Below are 17955 nucleotides of genomic sequence, written 5' to 3'. Positions count from 1 at the left end.
GGTTCATAATTCTCCCGTGTTCCTCATGTCAGAATCCGACTCTGACAGCTTGAACCCGGCCTATACTGGGCCTGTGTGCGCCGTTGTTACCGTGCCTCTGCGCTCAGGCTCCGGGCTCATCCGCGCTCTGATTGGCTGTAACCTGTTCAGGGGGCGGACCTGTCTCCTCTCTGCGCTCTGTGATTGGCCCGTGCTGCAGAAACAGGCGTGCCTCGTGCTCTCCTCTTCTCTCCCCCCTCTGTCACCCTCCTCTCTCCCCCCCGCGGACAGAGCGATGCGGCTGCAGTAGGAAGGACTCGGGGATGCTCTGCTCTGCTTCCAGCGCTTGTCCAGCACCACCAGCAGCAGCACCACCACCACCAGCAGCTGCAGCAGACCACGGGCGCTTGGACACGTCTTGCCCCTTGTCTCTCCTCTCTGCACCGGGCTTCTCCTCCTTCCTCTCCGCGCTCCTGGCATGCGCTGGTGCCGCAGGGTGTGTTTACAGCAGGCGCGTTCCTCCTTCGGTTCCCCGGGCCGGACCACAGCTCTATCATATGGAACCAAAGCGAATGGTGAGTCCAGCGGGTTCCTCGTGTATTTACCAGCATTTTCCCATCATTCCACTTTGTTTTCTTACCTTATGCTTCATTTTGAGACGTGCAGTTTAATCTGGACAGCAGTTTCATGTGCGTTTTCTTTATGCGTAATGAATGCGCTGTGGCCATATGTTTTGCAGCTTGGACACTTCCATAATTTATATTTTAGTTGCATGTTTTTGTTGGTCCGAGGCTGGTGCAATGTGTGTGTCACTGTTGCAGTCAGGGTACAATGCAGGTGACGTGACGTAGACGCGCTGTTTACACTACATAAGGCCCAGGGACTTTGCAATGTGGAAGTGGGCCAAAGTGGGCCAAAGGTTCAAATATTGTCTGTATGTTACTGTGGATGTGAAGGCTGAACTGTGAGAACAAACATGGACTGAACTGAACTAAACCAGGGTGAACTAGTTGGTAAAACACTAGGTTCATGTCCAGGTTTAGTTCTGGGTTAATTCTAAGTTAAGTCATGGTTTTGGTGCAGTTGTGGATGTAGGCTAAAGCTGGACTAAGACTTTAGACTTTAATTTATTTACTTTATAAGCCAGGTTAAAGTTGGACAATCCCGGACTGAGAATTACCAAAACTACATAGACCTACATCAGTGAACAAGCAGGTCTCAACCAGGTCTAAACGGACCAGGACAGTAACTCTAGAACTGAACTTGGGTTAAACCGGGACTACAGTAGGACTATATTAGGACTATTAGTAGGATTATACCAGGTCCAAACCAGGACTACAGTAGGACTATACTAGGGCTAAACCAGCACTACAGTAGGATTATATCAGGGCTATACCAGGTCTAAATCAGGACCACAGTAGGACTATACTAGGGCTAAACCAGGACTACAGTAGGACTATACTAGGGCTAAACCAGGACTACAGTAGGACTATACTAGGTCCAAACCAGGACTACAGTACGACTATACTAGGGCTAAACCAGGACTACAGTAGGACTATACTAGGGCTAAACCAGGACTACAGTAGGACTATACTAGGGCTAAACCAGGACTACAGTAGGACTATACTAGGGCTAAACCAGGACTACAGTAGGACTATACTAGGTCCAAACCAGGACTACAGTAGGACTATACTAGGGCTAAACCAGGACTACAGTAGGACTATACTAGGTCCAAACCAGGACTACAGTACGACTATACTAGGGCTAAACCAGCACTACAGTAGGATTATATCAGGGCTATACCAGGTCTAAATCAGGACTACAGTAGGACTATACTAGGGCGAAACCAGGACTACAGTAGGACTATACTAAGTCCAAACCAGGACTATAGTAGGATTATACTAGGGCTAAACCAGGACTACAGTAGGACTGTACTAGGTCCAAACCAGGACTATAGTAGGACTATACTAGGGCTAAACCAGCACTACAGTAGGACTACATCAGGACCACACTAGGACCATACCAGGTCTACAGTAACGCTATATTAGGACTAAATCAGGACTACAGTAGGACTATTCTAGGGCTAAACCAGGACTGCAGTAGGACTAAATCAGGACTACACGAGTACTATACCAGGACTAAATCCAGTTCTTAAATTGTAACAGGTCTAAACCAGGGCTAAACTAGGCCTACAGTTGCAGGATTATGGTCTAAAACAGCACCAAGGTTAATGTACATTTTATTGCCCTCGTAGAGAAACGTGTCTTCTGCATTTGACCCATCCGTCAGTGTCTCTTGAGCTGGTCTTGGTCAGGACTGTCTTAGCCTTTGGGATTTTACGTACTCTGCATGTTCTCCCAGAGACAGAGAGAACATGCAGAGTCGATAGACCGCACCACGTCTAAACCAGGACGAGGACCATAAACCAGGACTACAGCTGAACTAACAGGTCTAAATCAGGACTACACCAGGACTAAAGTATTGCACATCTAAACACTAGGATGAAACAAACCAGGATTAAACCGTGTACCAGTCCCACGCTAAACAGTGGTGACATATTGTGACAGTAGTCTGCAGTATGAACGCAGAAGATTTAGGGCTGAAGTCCCGACTGGCTCAGATCAAAGCTGCTCTAAGCTCCGGTGACATCTACTGTCCCGGGAGTCACAGAGGAGCACAGTGTGGGTATAGGACCGTATTCTGAAGCTGTAAGAGCACAAGTTACATACAGTTACTTAAATGTCAAATATCAAATGTCACGATAATGTCAATATCTCAATGTTTTTCAGCAAAATACTAAGCTATGCCTTTGATATCGATCTGGCTCAAGTTTTCAGGACGACCCTAAGCAAAATTTGTCTTGGGGATCATCAACATTTCATCGCTGTTGTTACTCTCGCAGTTTTAAGAGACTACAGCCTCAACTGAACCTGCAGCATTGTAAAAGAAAATAAAATGGCTCTGATTAAATGTCTTTGTTGGTTCAGGAAAACACTTCACTTTACTCATAAATAATAGCGTTCACCCTTGTTATAGACACGAATGCAGCCACAGAATGCACAGAATGACACGTATTAACAAGTCAACCACTGCTGAAATGCCCCAGTACGATTAAAAAGATGAATTTAATATGAAACTTTGATATTGGCGACGTTTGTGGTAAAGAGCCGTGTCTTTTCCACTGGAGCGTTCCACGGCTACAGCTCTGACTGCTCTTCAGTGAACGTGCGGAGCAAAAGGAAGGAGGAACCGGTTTGCAAAAGGGCCACAGAGTCCGACTGACTTTGCCCCTTTTGTACCACGTTTACTCCAGTGCCCCCTTCTGGTAGAGTGAAGCGAATGCCCAAACTTACCTTCATGTGTTTCCTTCAATCAGGTGGTCAGCCCAAACAAAACAGCGACCTCTGCTGGAGCTTTGAGGCTGAAGACTTATCTAAAATATGCAACAATCTGGTGACTAAAAGCAATTAAAGCAAGAACAGGGATCATTCGACTAGGTTTTCAATTGCAAACATAAAGAAAGGGCATTTATTTTATCTTCCCATGCATTTCAGAACATGTCTGTAGAGGGCTAAACTACAGAGTTAACACATTTCCGTAAAAAGACATGATATTTTCTTGTTTGCTGACGACAATTAATGATCTAAAGCAGTATTTCTGGTACGCACGTTCTTTATCATGGTACATAAGATCTCTTCAGGTCTTGTTGTTTAATTTTGAGCTCATTTTATTCATATTTTGTCCTTTTTTTGGGCTGGTCCTTGTTTAAGACTACTACAGGGACGCTCAAACTTTTTTCCTTGAGGGACCAAATTCAATGTTTTAGCGTGCCAAGGGCCAAACCTGTTAATATATTTTGCAGGTTAAGAAAAAGTCTGCAGACATTTATGATTAAATTGTCGTTAATTATTGTACTATGTAGGAGAATAGAAAGGGTTTGGTCTCCTGAAGGTTTTCGGCACACCATTTTGACTTAGATTATGGTTTGTTCCTATTTTAGACCAGGAATAGTTTAACCTTTGAGCTAAATAAACTCGGAAAGCCAAATATTTTCTCAGGTGTTAGTGGATGTGAAAACTGTCTGTTCAATATGATAATTCCCATTTAAATAGCAATTTTGATTCGATTCAGTTACACTTTGCAGCCCTCTTTTGTACGTCAGACTTGGGAGAATGACTCACTGTTCCTCCCTCCCCCCTCTCACTCTCTCCCTCTTTCTGTCTCTCTTTTTCTCTCATCCCCCTTTTGTCTCTCTTCCTTTCATTCGTCTCTCTCCGCCCTCGTGTCTGTCTGAAGTGCTCTCCTCACATACACAGAGTGGTCCAGCAGACACTTGTCCTAAATGCTCCAGATGCCCTGGTGTCAGCAGTGTGTGTGTGTGTGTGTGTGTGTGTGTGTGTGTGTGTGGGTGTGTGTGGGGGTGTGTGTGTGTGTGTGTGTGTGAAGGTGTTTCATCAGTGCAGACTAATGCTTTAACACTGCAGTCTAATGGAGTGGAGAGGATTACATGTTTATATCAGGTCAAACACTTTAGAGCCACACATTACACTGGTGGTGGAGGCGCTGAGAGGTTTGGACCTGTCGACTGTTTTAGAGTTGTCACGATACTACAATTTCAAACTCTACATCGATACTAAGGAATTGACTTGAGACTCAATACTGATTCCAATACCACGATGATAATAATAAAAAAACACAGTCTATTTAGACAATAGAATGTCATTTTCAACATAAAATAGTAGTATTTTCTTTTATATTCCCTTCAGTCGACCTGGTGGGTTGCATCGTGGTCCATGGGCGTTTACTTGTCCATCTGGTCTTATACTCACTGGTCAAGATCATTCTAACCTTATTCAGGAAAGGTTCATTTTTGTCTCGTGAATGTGATTTTCTTTTGTATTGATACCTGCTCAAATGAGTATCTAGATTCAGTACTAATTTTAATGTTGAATTATAATCTGATTTTCAATTCCTTTTGACAAAAGGAATTGAAAATCTGTAATTCATGGACTAAACCAGGAATAAACAAGGACTAGACCAGGACTAAAGGACTAAACCAGGAATAAACCGGGGCTAAACTAGGACTAAACCAGGACTAAACCAGGAATAAACTAGGACTAAACCAGGACTAAACCGGGGCTAAACTAGGACTAAACCAGGACTAAACCAGGAGTAAACCAGGGCTAAACTAGGACTAAACTAGGACTAAACCAGGACTAAACCGGGACTAAACCAGGGCTAAACTAGGACTAAACCAGGACTAAACAAGGACTAAACCAGGACTAAACCAGGGCTAAACCAGAACTAAACCAGGACTTTGATTCTGACATTCCTAGTGCACTGTGTAACATTACTCTGCTGTTTCCCATGGAGATGCTATTGCTTTGCCTAGAATGTCCCATACTATGACATTTAACTTGTTTACTGCCTTGGAGACAAGCAGGTGATGCCATCAGGCTCATGTCTTACAAGGTATTTTTTAAGCTATAATTGAATATACAACTAAACATCTCTATGGAGACGAGCAGGTGGAGAACATCCTACCAGAAATTCTCAAATAGTTCTTGCTTTTTGAAGTTATTAAAGAGGGAACATTATTTAAAATAGTTGTGTTTTTTTTTTAGCTTTCTACCACGTTATAACATTGTTCTCTCATCAAACCATACCTGAAGAAGTTTTAGTTGTCATCCATGCATTTTTGAGTATTTTTGAGCAGCGATCTCTCCCAGGCCCTGTTTGAACCCTCCTTATGGTTCGCTGTGAGATTTGTCCAACGCTCAACCCAAAAGCCCCCACGTCCCCCATGCTCCATAAATACACAAACGTGTGATACAAAACAGCACACTACACCTTCACAAACCTGATGTGATGTACAGTATCTTTGTTAGCGGGACGCACACTGATTGTGTTGTAATAGCGCTCTGAAGGGGGAGTGACTTAGAGCAGAATGTTAATACATAATTTTTGGCATAAACAGTAACATGGTGCTCTAAATATGATATGTTTTAGCAGTTAAAGCACCATTTCTTTAATATCAAGTGCTTTGAATTTGAAAGAGTTGTTAAAAATGCCCAACAGGAGTAGAAATGGCTACTCTGTTCTGACATGAAAAAACCAAAACGCAAGGAGTCCATCTGCTGATTTTCTGAAGAGTGAAACCGTTTGAAAAGAGCTTTGAAGCTGCACGCGGGGCTGTTTGAGCGTGAAGCTTATAGCGATTAATATCAAGTGAGGGTGTGTAGATATCATTATGCATAACGTGCTTTAACACTCTTACTACTAGCATTTCATTATATTGCTGTGTTCATGGGCATTTCTCTCCTGTGGCTGCGGTCATTGATGGTTAGAAGCCTTTTCTTAGAGATTGAAATCCGCTGGTACAGTATTTTCTGTCACATTTTTCTACAGACTCGTTCCTAAATGTCAGATGGAGCCTGGAGGTGCAGGGGGCTGTGTGGCAGACAGTTAAGCCCAAAATGATGCTCTTTCTCTGCCTGTTATGTAACCACCCTGTGCCTCCTATCACCATCCATCCACCCCTCTCCCTCCTCGCAGAACATTTGAGATGAGACACAAGCTCGTCAGTGAGAAAAATGACACTGGATTAGCCGCTGAGAGACGACACTTGTGGGGACTAAAATCTGTATACACACCCGCATCGTAGGGATCTGTCTCTCTTATGGGGACTAAAGTCAGGTGCTCATGACGTATATCTGTTATTTTTAGATCAATAACATGGTTTAAAGTTCAGATATGGGTTAAAATAGGTCAAAGGAGTAAGAGGTCTACCATGTGCTTGTCTTTTGGAGATGGTTTTGATCTCCCAGATGTTGTTATAGTTCAAAAATACCTTGAAAAATATTGTGTATCGCCTGAGGAGGAGTTGGAGGATGTGTCTGGGGTGAGGGAAGTCTGGGAGTCCCTGCTTAGACTGCTGCCCCCGCGATCCGGCCATGGATAAGCGGAAGAAAAATAAAAATAGATGGATTTGTATCGCGGGGTCACCTCACTTTGCCATAAACCTGATCTGTGACTTAGCTTGGTTGTGTCATCTGCTTGTTTCCATGGAGATAAATACATTTAATAACCATGAATCAGGCAGGTGATGGACCCTCCTCCACCTTTAAAGCAGACATATTCTGCAAAATCGACTTGTCAGAGCGTTTAATCATGTAACAGTTGTTTCCCTTCACTATTTACTCACCTGAATTTGCATTTGGACTTATTTTCAAGACGCCATTTTGACAGTCAACCACCATTTTACCTCCACCTTTACACCCAATGCTCTCTAGTTTCTTTGTTTTCCAATTATTTTTGTTCTTAAACGGTGACGCACATGTGATTCGACAGTATCGCGTTGTAATTTTGGTACAAATGAAAAAAAAAAACGTGATCTACAGCTATATGTTGGGCATCGCAGTTTTTTAACCGGGAAATCAGCATATTTGTTCCATTTTTTTAAGTCGTTTTAGATGATTATTGCGATTTAACCTGTCCAAATTATAACATAATGACCCACGGGTGTCAAAGATTATAACTATAGGGTTTAACTGTGTAACCTTCTTCCTTGTACTCACTGCTGCAGACAAGTAGTGAGTAAGGTTAACGTTAGGATCAGTCTCCAGGAAATGAATGGAAGCGTGCGTGTGTGTGCGTGTGTGTTAGACTGTCCTCCAGGCTGCTCTGTAGAACATTAGCATTAGCAGCCACCGTCACGCCACATTTCACCAGCTGACGTTTAAATCGCCACAGCAAAGAACGGATAAGCTGCTAACAAGAGGAGCTGGTCACACTGTGCAGAAAAGCAGGGTTGGACCTAAACTCACTCAATGATGATTTTAAGCAAACTTTATTTAGAAATCCATTAAGGTATTTTGTTCAAGTCCGTGATAGTCCCCGTGCAGTCCTGGTTTAGTCCTGGTTTAATCCTGGTTCTGTCCTGGTTCATTACTGGTTTAGTCCATGTTTCACTGATGGTCCTACTTCATGAATCATTTATGGTCCTGGTTCATTTTTGGTTTTGTGTTACTGATAGTCTTGGTTCATTCCTGATTCAGTCTTGGTTTAGTTCTGGTTTAGTCCTGGTTTAGTCCTGTTTTAGTTCTGGTTTCGTCCTGGTTTAGTCCTGGTTTAGTCCTAGTTCAGTCCTGGTTTAGTTCTGGTTTAGTCCTAGTTCAGTCCTGGTTTAGTTCTGGTTTAGTCCTAATTCAGTCTTGGTTTAGTTCTGGTTTAGTCCTAGTTTAGTCCTAGTTTAGTCCTAATTCCGTCTTGGTTTAGTTCTGGTTTAGTTCTGGTTTAGTCCTTATTCAGTCTTGGTTTAGTTCTGTTTTATTCTATAAATTACAGAGCTGCCTGTGCAGCACGTCTGTGGAAAAAGAGTTAAATTATTGATTCTTTTAATAATGAATTTTCTTCTGTGATCAACAGTTTTGTCCCTTTAAACAAACACTGTGAGAAATGAATCCTGTTTTCCATCTGGTGCTGTGGGCTCCAAATGTCAGATCAGTGATTCTACCTGCCCCAAGTGTTTATGACAGGTTTTAATGTTTTGTTTTTATTTCTGACAGGGTTTAGTGGGATAGTCGCTGTGGTAAATATTCATCATAGTTTTACATCAGTTAAGCTGCAGTTTATGGGAAAAAAAAGCTGAAAAGAACATGTATTTTTACTCATTAGTCTGATCCAAGAGTCAAATCTGATGCACTGATTCATCATCTGTCTTCGGTCTGATGTGGATTTGTTTTTGTTTTTTTGTTGTTTTTTTTCAATATCCAATATTTAGCTTGCTGCTGTGTCCAGTACTAATATTACTTTTAGAATTAATAGCAAGGCCCACAAATGTGTAACCTATTGAGATATAGTTCACAATTTTAAAAAATATAAATAATTTGTTGAAAGTTTGTTTCTAAACATCTGCAAAATGTTCAATATCGGACTAATACCAGTATCAGGGAAAAGCTCAGTGTGTCTCAAAGATAAAATAAACAACCTATTACAATGATAAATGAATTAAAATAAAGCAAAGACCATCAAATTACATTTATATGTCAAATACTGGAGTTTGTGGCACTGTTTTAATACTTTTTTATACCCCAAATGTAGCAAAAGTGTGAGCATTGAGACACAAACATCCCTCTTTCTAAACACAGAACTATTGATTTTTATTTTTTCAGCAACATCCACCTGCAGCTCCCTGTCTACTGCCTGATCTTTAAACATTTATTTATTTTATCGTGACTCTGCAAAACCTCATAGAGATACAATTGGACAGGAAGTAGTGACGGTAACAGTGAGGAAGGCATTTTTCCGGCTTTTTTAACCTTTATTTAACAAAAGGTGTTGTCATTTCTCTTTATGTTATTTATATTTATTAGTTTAATCTGAACTTTTGTGCAATTTAATCACATCTTGGCCCTTGTTTACAGTATATTTGCTGGGTAACAGATACAGAAGTACAATTATAAACTTGATGAACATTGTAAAAACCAGCTGAGTATTATGTGCACTTTAAACCAAACTTGTGCCGCTCTTTCCCCAGTGATTTGAGCGTGTAGCCTCCACATCTCCGCTCCTCTCCTGGCTCCCCTCCCTCCTCCCGCCGCCGCCATGAGCTCCTCTCCACTGGGCTCCCGGGACCGCGTGGAGCGTGTGGAGCGCATGGACATCCTCGAGGAGCTGCAGCTGATGGCAGCGCAGAACCTGGAGCGACTGGAGGTGAACAAGTACTACGAGGTGATAGGAGAGCTGGGCAAGGGCACGTACGGCCGCGTCGACCTCGTCATCCACAAGATCAGAGGTGAGAGACCAGTATGAAAAGAGGGTCAAAAAGGATAGAAACGTGCTGCGTGATCTTCTAAACAAGTGTATAAAGTGATATTTCTGCTCTTCTTCTCAAGTGTATTTACAGTTGTGCAACACTTAAACTAAAGCTGGGACATATGGCGATAAAAATTAAATCAAATTGTGATAGAATCCTGCGATGATTAGTGTTTAGTGTTGTTATGATGCTAAAATTTCAACCTTAATCTTTGTGATACCAAGGATTAGGCTCGATACACAATACCAATTCTGAAACCACACTGATAATAAAATCACTTTCTTTAACAATACAATGTGATTTTCTACATTAACTCATAGTACTTTCTTTTATATTCCCACGTGGCCTTATACGTATCTGTGAAACCCCTCAGTCGTCCAGTTAGTTTACATAGTGGTCCATTAAACATGTTCTGATGCAACTCAAGATTATTCTACATCTATTCAGGAAAGGTTCATTTCTGTCCCGTGAATGTGACTTTTTAGTATCAATACCTGCTCAAATAAGTATCTACTTTTTATAGGAAAGACAATCTACTTTCTGTAAGAGTTTTAGTATCAGTTAGTATCTAATTTGTGATTCCTCTGACAATCCTAGTGCAATTTTGATGAGTCAGTGCAGTCTATGCTCAAAGTCAGACAATCTCACCACCCATATTTTGTTTTTTGTCGCCTGCTCCCATATTGGTTCTAGTTGCTAATCTAAGCCAATATAAGATCCAAAGAAACATACAATATCTGCCTAGATTATCAGTCTTAAATGAAAATGAAAACATATGGGGGGAAAAAAAATCTCATGATTTTTCTCATGTGTGCTCAGCCTTGTGGCAATTTTGTGTCACACAAGGTCTTGTCCCATCCCTAGTTTTTAGGTGATTTTGAGCTTTTAGTTCTTAATAATTGTCCCGTACAAATCAATGTAAAGCCATGGATACGTTTTTACACAGAACCAGTATGACGCAGATTTCCCTGACACCCATGTGCTATTATCTGCACTGACTGCACTGTGTGACATAAAAACCCTTTGGTCAGGCTCTGCCATGCTCTGAGTGACTTACAGGCCACACAGCTCAGCACATCACAGCGAGGTGAGGGTTTGACTCGACACACAGTGAAGTGTGGACTCTCAGAAGAGAGTAATGGTGATCATGGCTCATGGTTTATGTTTTTCTAGTTATGACTTAGTTTGGTGGCATAATATCTGTGGTAAATAGTTGTCATATTTTTATACCAGGAAGTCTGTAGAAGAAAGTAATAAAAAAGAAAGCATGACGTAGTGCTTGGCTCTAAAATACAATTCTACCCATAGTCAGGGAAAATGTATGCCCAAGAGATGCATTTCTATAACAGTTTATAAATTCATTCACAAAACAAAGGTGCACTGAAATAATTGTATATTGCATATATTCCTATAAATATATTGAACGTTGTGTGTCCAGTTAAAACGTTTTGGTATTTTCTCCTAGAGTCATCAAAAGTATTGAAAATCTGATACTAATTTATTTAAGTAAGTATCAATTCTGGAAAAGAAAAAAAAGAAATGCATAGCCAGATAAAATTTGACCTTTCCTGAACAGTTTCATCTTGAGTTTTATCAGAACTAATGTAAGACCACATATTATAATAAACAAATACTATTGTTCTGTGTTAAAATTTACAATATTGCTAAAAATAGAACTTTTAAAATAATAATTTTGATATCAAAATCAGTATCAAGTACTGAGTCTATTCTTTAGTATCAAAATTGAGAAATTTTAGTATCGTGACAACATTATTTCCTTGTAGTTCTCAAACATAACCCATCTCTCACACCTCCACACTGACACTCAGTGTTGTGTTTTGCAAAGGCACAAAGATGGCTCTGAAGTTCCTGAAGAAGAAGAGCACAAAGCTGCGCTCGTTCCTGCGCGAGTACAGCATCTCCTTGTACCTGTCGCCCTGCCCCTTCATCATCAACATGTTTGGGATCGCCTTCCAGACCGACGACGCCTACGTCTTCGCCCAGGAGTACGCTCTGGCGGGAGACCTCTTTGACATCATCCCCCCACAGGTATCACTTTGTGCAGATTTACATTCGGCCACACTCATGTTACGCCTGGAACATAACATCAGTGTTATGCCACGCTCCCACACAGTCTTTTTTTCATATACAAAAGTATGATACAAATCAACACTACAACCTGACAAACCTGATGTGATGTGCAGTACTTTCATTAGTGGAATGCAGCTGATTGTGTTTGTGATATCGCTCTGAAGGGGGAGTGACTTAGGACAGTGAGCAAAGGGAGTAGAGACTCAGATCATCAAAAACAAAAGTCGAACTTATTAAACATGTTAATACATTGTTTTCGGGGAATATTGCATTTCCAATCTAAATTATTAATTAACGATTAATACCTCAGAGAAGAGTAATGCCCCGAGTTTAAGGCAAAGATCAGTCTCCACGAAATGACTGGAACTCAATGTGAGGTCCCCGCGAAGTATGTGCTGGTGTGTGTGGACGTGTGTGCTGGTGTGTGTGCAGCCGTGTGTGTGTGGGTGTTTGTGTGTGTGCTGGAGACTGGCCCCAGTAAAGGTTTGTTTATGGAAGACAGGTATTTTTCAGTGTTATCAAAACCTGTGGAATTTAAAGCCAGGTGTCCACTGCAGTGCACAGTTATTTTTGTCTTGAGAGATTTTTGGACACACTACAAGACGTCAGGAATTTAAAATTGTATAACAGCAAACACATTCACATGGTTCTTACCATCGGGCTCTAGGCTCCATGTACCAATGCCATTGTAGTTGGCGTTCCAAAATATCAAATAGTTAGATATCAGTTGCGCCTCGCCTTTGGTCATACACCAGAGTTTAATCTCTGTCCCCGTGTCACTGTGAGACTCACACTGCTGTCCTCACATGTGTCTTCTTCCAGATTGGTCTCCCTGAGGTGGTGGCTAAGCGCTGTGTGCACCAGGTTACCATGGCGCTAGACTATCTGCACTGTAAAAAACTGGTTCACAGAGACATCAAGCCCGAGAACATCCTCATCTTCGACCGCGAGTGCAGGAAGGTCAAACTCTCCGACTTTGGGATGACGAGGCGCGCCGGCTCTCCGGTCAAACGGGTATGTACCCTACACTGGTGTCTGTGGACCTCTGATATTTACTTAAGACAATAAAAAACACAGTTGAAACAATGGACAGTCTATCTTATACATTTAAAATAGCATGATGTGAGGAATAGTTTCATGGAGAGGGAAATTATATAAATACTATACTAAATAATAATCAGTACAAAAAAAGCAATACAATACACTCATTCACTTAAGTCATTTAAACTGGTTCAGGTTTTGGACACAGTTTACAGGCTTTATTTAATATTGTTTACTTAAAGACGTTTAACTATTAAAGTACACTGTCCCTGCTGTGTCCCAGGTGAGTGGCACTATCCCGTACACGGCCCCAGAGCTGTGTGACGCGTCCCGTCATGAGGGCTTCTGTGTGGACTACAGTACGGACGTGTGGGCCTTTGGAGTTCTGCTCTTCTGCATGCTCACGGGGAACTTCCCCTGGGAGAAGGCCCTGCCCGGGGACACCTTCTACCAAGAGTTTGTGCGCTGGCAGAGGAGGAGGAGCACGACGGTGCCGTCCCAGTGGAGGAGGTTCACTGAGCAGGCCCTGAGAATGTTCCGACGCCTCCTGTTTGTGGAGCAGGAGCGTCGTTGCTCTGTCAAAGAGGTCTTTGTCTACTTCAGCCACACATGGATGTTAGATACAGAAAACAACAACAATGGGAACGCTAATGGGAACGCCAATGGGAACGCCAACAGCAATACTGTCAACAACGGAACCAACCAGAACCATGTGTCCTCTTCATCCTCAGTTGAGGAGGATGAGGAGCTGCTGGTGGAGAGGATGAAGCAGCAGACTCTGTCTCCCATGTCCCCACTGTCCCCTATGTCCCCTGTGGCTGTGGACAGAAGTGCAGGAAGTGGTGGAGCTAAAGGAGCCATGATGGATCCACCCGCGAGCGGCCATTTTGTGTCAGTGTCCACAAATAGCTCAGTGTCATCCACCACCAGCTACGAGAGGGTGCCCAGGGAAGGTGGGTCTCCGGGGGGGCGCATGCTCGTGGCCACGCCTATCGAGATCTGCGTCTGAGCGGCGCTTGCAGTGGGGAGGGGGTGGAGCTACAAATCTGTTCCTTTGTAGTTCAAATGAAGGGCAGAGACAAAAGGACACGAGTGACACTGACTTTAAATTTTGTCTTTTCCGTGACTGTCCTGAAAATTGTTATTTGTGCTCTTTGGATTTTAGCTCTCGAAAAGTTCTACCACAAAAGAATACCTCTGCTCTGTGTCCAAACAAAGAAGCTTAGACTAAAGACATGTACATAATCAGTCCTCGGTCATATCTCCGATGGCCTGAGGACACAGGAGGACTTTATCCAAATATCATTTAGAGCCTGTGGACTAAGAACTGATGCTTCCAGAGAAGTTCAACCATGAAAAGAAGACCAAATGTTTCCTTTTTTTCTTAAAGCAATACTTCCAGCAAAAAATAACGGTTGACCCAAGAGTTTTGAGTTTATGCCACGGCACAAAGACAAGATTCTGTTCCTCATTTTTAACTTCATCCAAATGTTTATGTGACTCTACAATTCTCCACCGTGTGTTTTTGTTGTGTAGATTCTCCTTTAACCTTTTCAATTTTGATTAACATTAGTGTTTTGTATTTTCAATATTTTTACTATTTAAATTTTTCATTCCACAAACAGATCTATTTTCTAACAGATTTAGTTGCACAGTTAATTTGCCATCTTCATCTGAAAATCCATTTACACTTTGAAAGGAAAAAAAAGGAAAAACGCAAAACCCTTTTTCATTTTTTTTTTTTTTTTTTTTTTTATTGCATGAAATTCGATTTAAATTGAGACGTGAAATCCTTCAAATTTGGCAGAATGTGTTAGCAGTAGTGATGTGTCCTTGTTAGCATAGCACAGCTCTTCTGCCTCATTTCCCCAGTGACTTTTGCTTCATGAATCTCTCAAATTTTGGGGACTAGAGCTAGAAAACTTTTTGCCTGACTGCACAGCGAGGTTTAACCATGTATTTACAGAACGCTGCTGTAAAAATATGCAGCCAGTGGTACAAACATGACAGTGGAACGACATTTCAGCTGTATCATGTTTTTAGAAAATAAGAAAGTTTAAGATATCATCGGGTTTACTAAATGAGATCATATCGTTTTAAATTATGCCTTCAAATCATTACTAATTTAAAGGCGTTGTGGCTGATTCTTTTTGTCTGGCCTGATGCAGCTGATGTGGACTGACAGATTACACCGTGGTAAACCTGGTTGTGCCTCCAGCTGAAGTTCCCCTCCATTGTAAAGTATTTGTGATGTCACATTTGAGTCCAGAGAGTCCAGCATGAAGCGTCATCTGACATCATTTTAGAGAGAGCTAAGAAAACTGCCACTTTAAGTAGTGTGGCACGTTTCTTTGACATCAGAGTTATTGTCCAAATTAAACAAAAAATACAAAAAATAAATAAATGCAAATGCGAGTAGGTCTATGGGTTGTGTTCATGTGATGATCCATTCATTATTACAGGTGTATTTACTGTCAATAATTACTTCCCGGTGGCGCCACCTGTCTGTCTCAAAGAAACAAATAAGTTTAATGACATATATGGAACATTTTGCTTTGCTGGAAACGTCTCACATATGGCAGAGACAAGCAGGTGAAAGACCCACCAACAGAAAGTTACATACTGTACCTTTAAAGAGGGGGTATTATGCAAACTATATATATTTTTTGGAGCTTTCGACCTTGTTATAATGTTGTTCCCTAATCAGAAACATGCCTGAAGTAGGTTTAATCCATGCATGTTTGAGTAATCTAGTGATCTTTCCCAAGCCCTATTTGAACCCTCTTTACTGTTAGCTCGAAGATTTTGTGCAATGCTCATCCCACAACTCTACGGCAACTATACGGCAATTTTCCATAACTATGCAAAAACATGATACAAACTGATATACTACAACGGCACAACTTCAGTGTCATTAGTGGGACGCATGGTGATTGTGGGGAGTGACTCAGAGAATCAAAAATGAAAGTAAAACTAAACATGTCAATACTTTTTCAGCAAATATAGCATTTTCAATAATAAAATATAACATGGTGATCTAAATATGTTTTGTGTTAACTGTTAATACCTCCTCTTTAAGCAATGAGGTTAATATGGCAAGTTAAGACGGCAATTCCTTACTAAAATGAAGTGGATTTGTTCATTCTTCCATAAATGGTTAACAGTCAACAATGGTTAAATCATCACGTGAACCCAGACTATAGCATTATTGCTTTGTCCCATCTGCATGATCTGTGTATGTGCAGCTCTTGTGTATTGTCCCTCCCAGGCCGCTGTAGCTGCTCTTCGCTGGGGGAGTCCTCGTGCCTGGGTCAGGTGGGTGGGACCGGAGGAGAGGGGCTGGTGGTGCCACGCTCTGAGCTCATGTCCTCATTGTGTCCCCATTGTCCTTGAACAATGGGACAAAAGCACTCACACGTCCACCGGGAGGACACCACGTCAGCCCTGATGTCCTCCGTCTCATCGTCCAGTCTGTGTCAATGTACGGCTTGTCCTAAACCAACCGCTGGAGGTGGGACAGTGGAGCGAGCGTAAACGTACCACATGCTAATGACTGAATGATTTAGGAGTTAAACTGACTTCAAATTCAAATAAATACGCTTAATTTGTGTAGTTTTGGTGTCAACTAAATTTCAAGATGTGTATATAACTTGTTTAAAAAGGTGCACTATGTGACTTTTTAGTAGATCGATCAGGGAGTTGAGAGCGGAGTTATTTGTCGTAGTCCAGGAGTAGATCGAGAGCAGCCGGGTCAGAAGAGGTGAGTTTCGTACTGGTCGTGGAGAGCTGGGTCAGAGACAGAGGAGCTGAGCGGGTCCAGGGAGCGGGATCTGACGAGGAGCAAAAACATTCAACTTAGAACAAGTAACGAAATGCAATGACACGAGACCAAGCCGAGCAGAGCAGAGTTGTACCACTGTGGATACGTGAACAATCTGGCACTGAATGTCAGGTCTTGGCTCCTTTTGTCCTCCCCAGGTGCAGGTTCATTAATGATTAGATGCAGGTGTGAATGGGAGGAGCCCGAATCTCCGCCCAGGTCCAGGCTTTGACACAGAAGGGACGGGGAAAACAGTACAACAAAAGGCAAAAGGCAGGACAGACTGGGATCTTGACATATAGTCTATTCTGCAGTATGAGATTACATTTTGAATAGATTGTTTGTGTTTTATTGCTAAGAAAGACATTGGGAAAACATGCCTTCTTACTCTTGGGAGTGGACTTGCTGCTCCACAGATCTGACGTGTAACCCGGCATGGTGCTTCTCTCCAAGGTAATAAAGTTTAATGTCTGTTGAGGATTATAGGTAAAGCGATAACATCTACACGGCGATGAGAAAGTGGTAGAGTCTCCACCCGAAACGTTACATAGTGTGCTTTTACAAACATGATATTGAACCGCTTCAGAAATGTGCAAATTACATAAAACCCAGAGCAAAACTAGGACTAGAACAGGACCAAACCACGTCTACATCAGGTCTGAACCAGCATCAAACCAAGACCAACTTTTCAAACTTTGCAATTCTAAGCAAAGTCGTTCTAAAATACTCATTGTCTCTCAGCAGTTTTGAGCCAGAGCAGCACATCCTCTCCTCTCATGTCCTGTCCTGTCCTCCCTGACTTGTGGACTAGTGGACATTGTGGACAGTCCCGGTGTATGTCCTCCTAGCCCAGGTGCACTTGTAGTGAGTAGAGCTCCAGTCCATACAAACTGTCTTCCTGTACATCTGCCTTTGGTCAATAAAACCCACTTGTTCTTGATGGACTCGTTTATATTAACGTCTTTTTGCATTTGAACATTACACTACCATATTCTGTTTACAATAGAAGTTATAATAAATGGATTGATAACTGTGTCAGAGAGGCAGATGACATCACTAGGCCAAGTTACACATTAGATCTGTGGAAAGGCAAGTCTGTTTCCTCTCATTTATCAGTCTAATTTATAATATATACCCACACACGTTTATATAGATTTAAAAATGACAATATCTTAAACATATGTGTATTATACGTGAAGTTTAGATA

General features: G+C 41.8%; 1 protein-coding gene across 1 annotated transcript; it reads left to right on the top strand.

Moving 5' to 3' along the window:
* Window positions 1-273: 273 nt before the first annotated feature.
* bsk146 (brain specific kinase 146) lies at window positions 274-14628 on the top strand. The gene is made up of 5 exons (XM_033985414.2): window positions 274-554; window positions 9518-9775; window positions 11643-11845; window positions 12710-12901; window positions 13212-14628. The coding sequence occupies exons 2-5, from the start codon at window positions 9586-9588 to the stop codon at window positions 13935-13937; spliced, it is 1311 nt and encodes a 436-aa protein (XP_033841305.1). The 5' UTR covers window positions 274-554; window positions 9518-9585; the 3' UTR covers window positions 13938-14628.
* Window positions 14629-17955: the final 3327 nt, after the last annotated feature.

The sequence above is a fragment of the Periophthalmus magnuspinnatus genome, chromosome 19, assembly GCF_009829125.3.
Source record: "Periophthalmus magnuspinnatus isolate fPerMag1 chromosome 19, fPerMag1.2.pri, whole genome shotgun sequence".
Taxonomy (NCBI): domain Eukaryota; kingdom Metazoa; phylum Chordata; class Actinopteri; order Gobiiformes; family Gobiidae; genus Periophthalmus; species Periophthalmus magnuspinnatus.
This window is presented reverse-complemented; position numbering and strand designations above follow the sequence as displayed.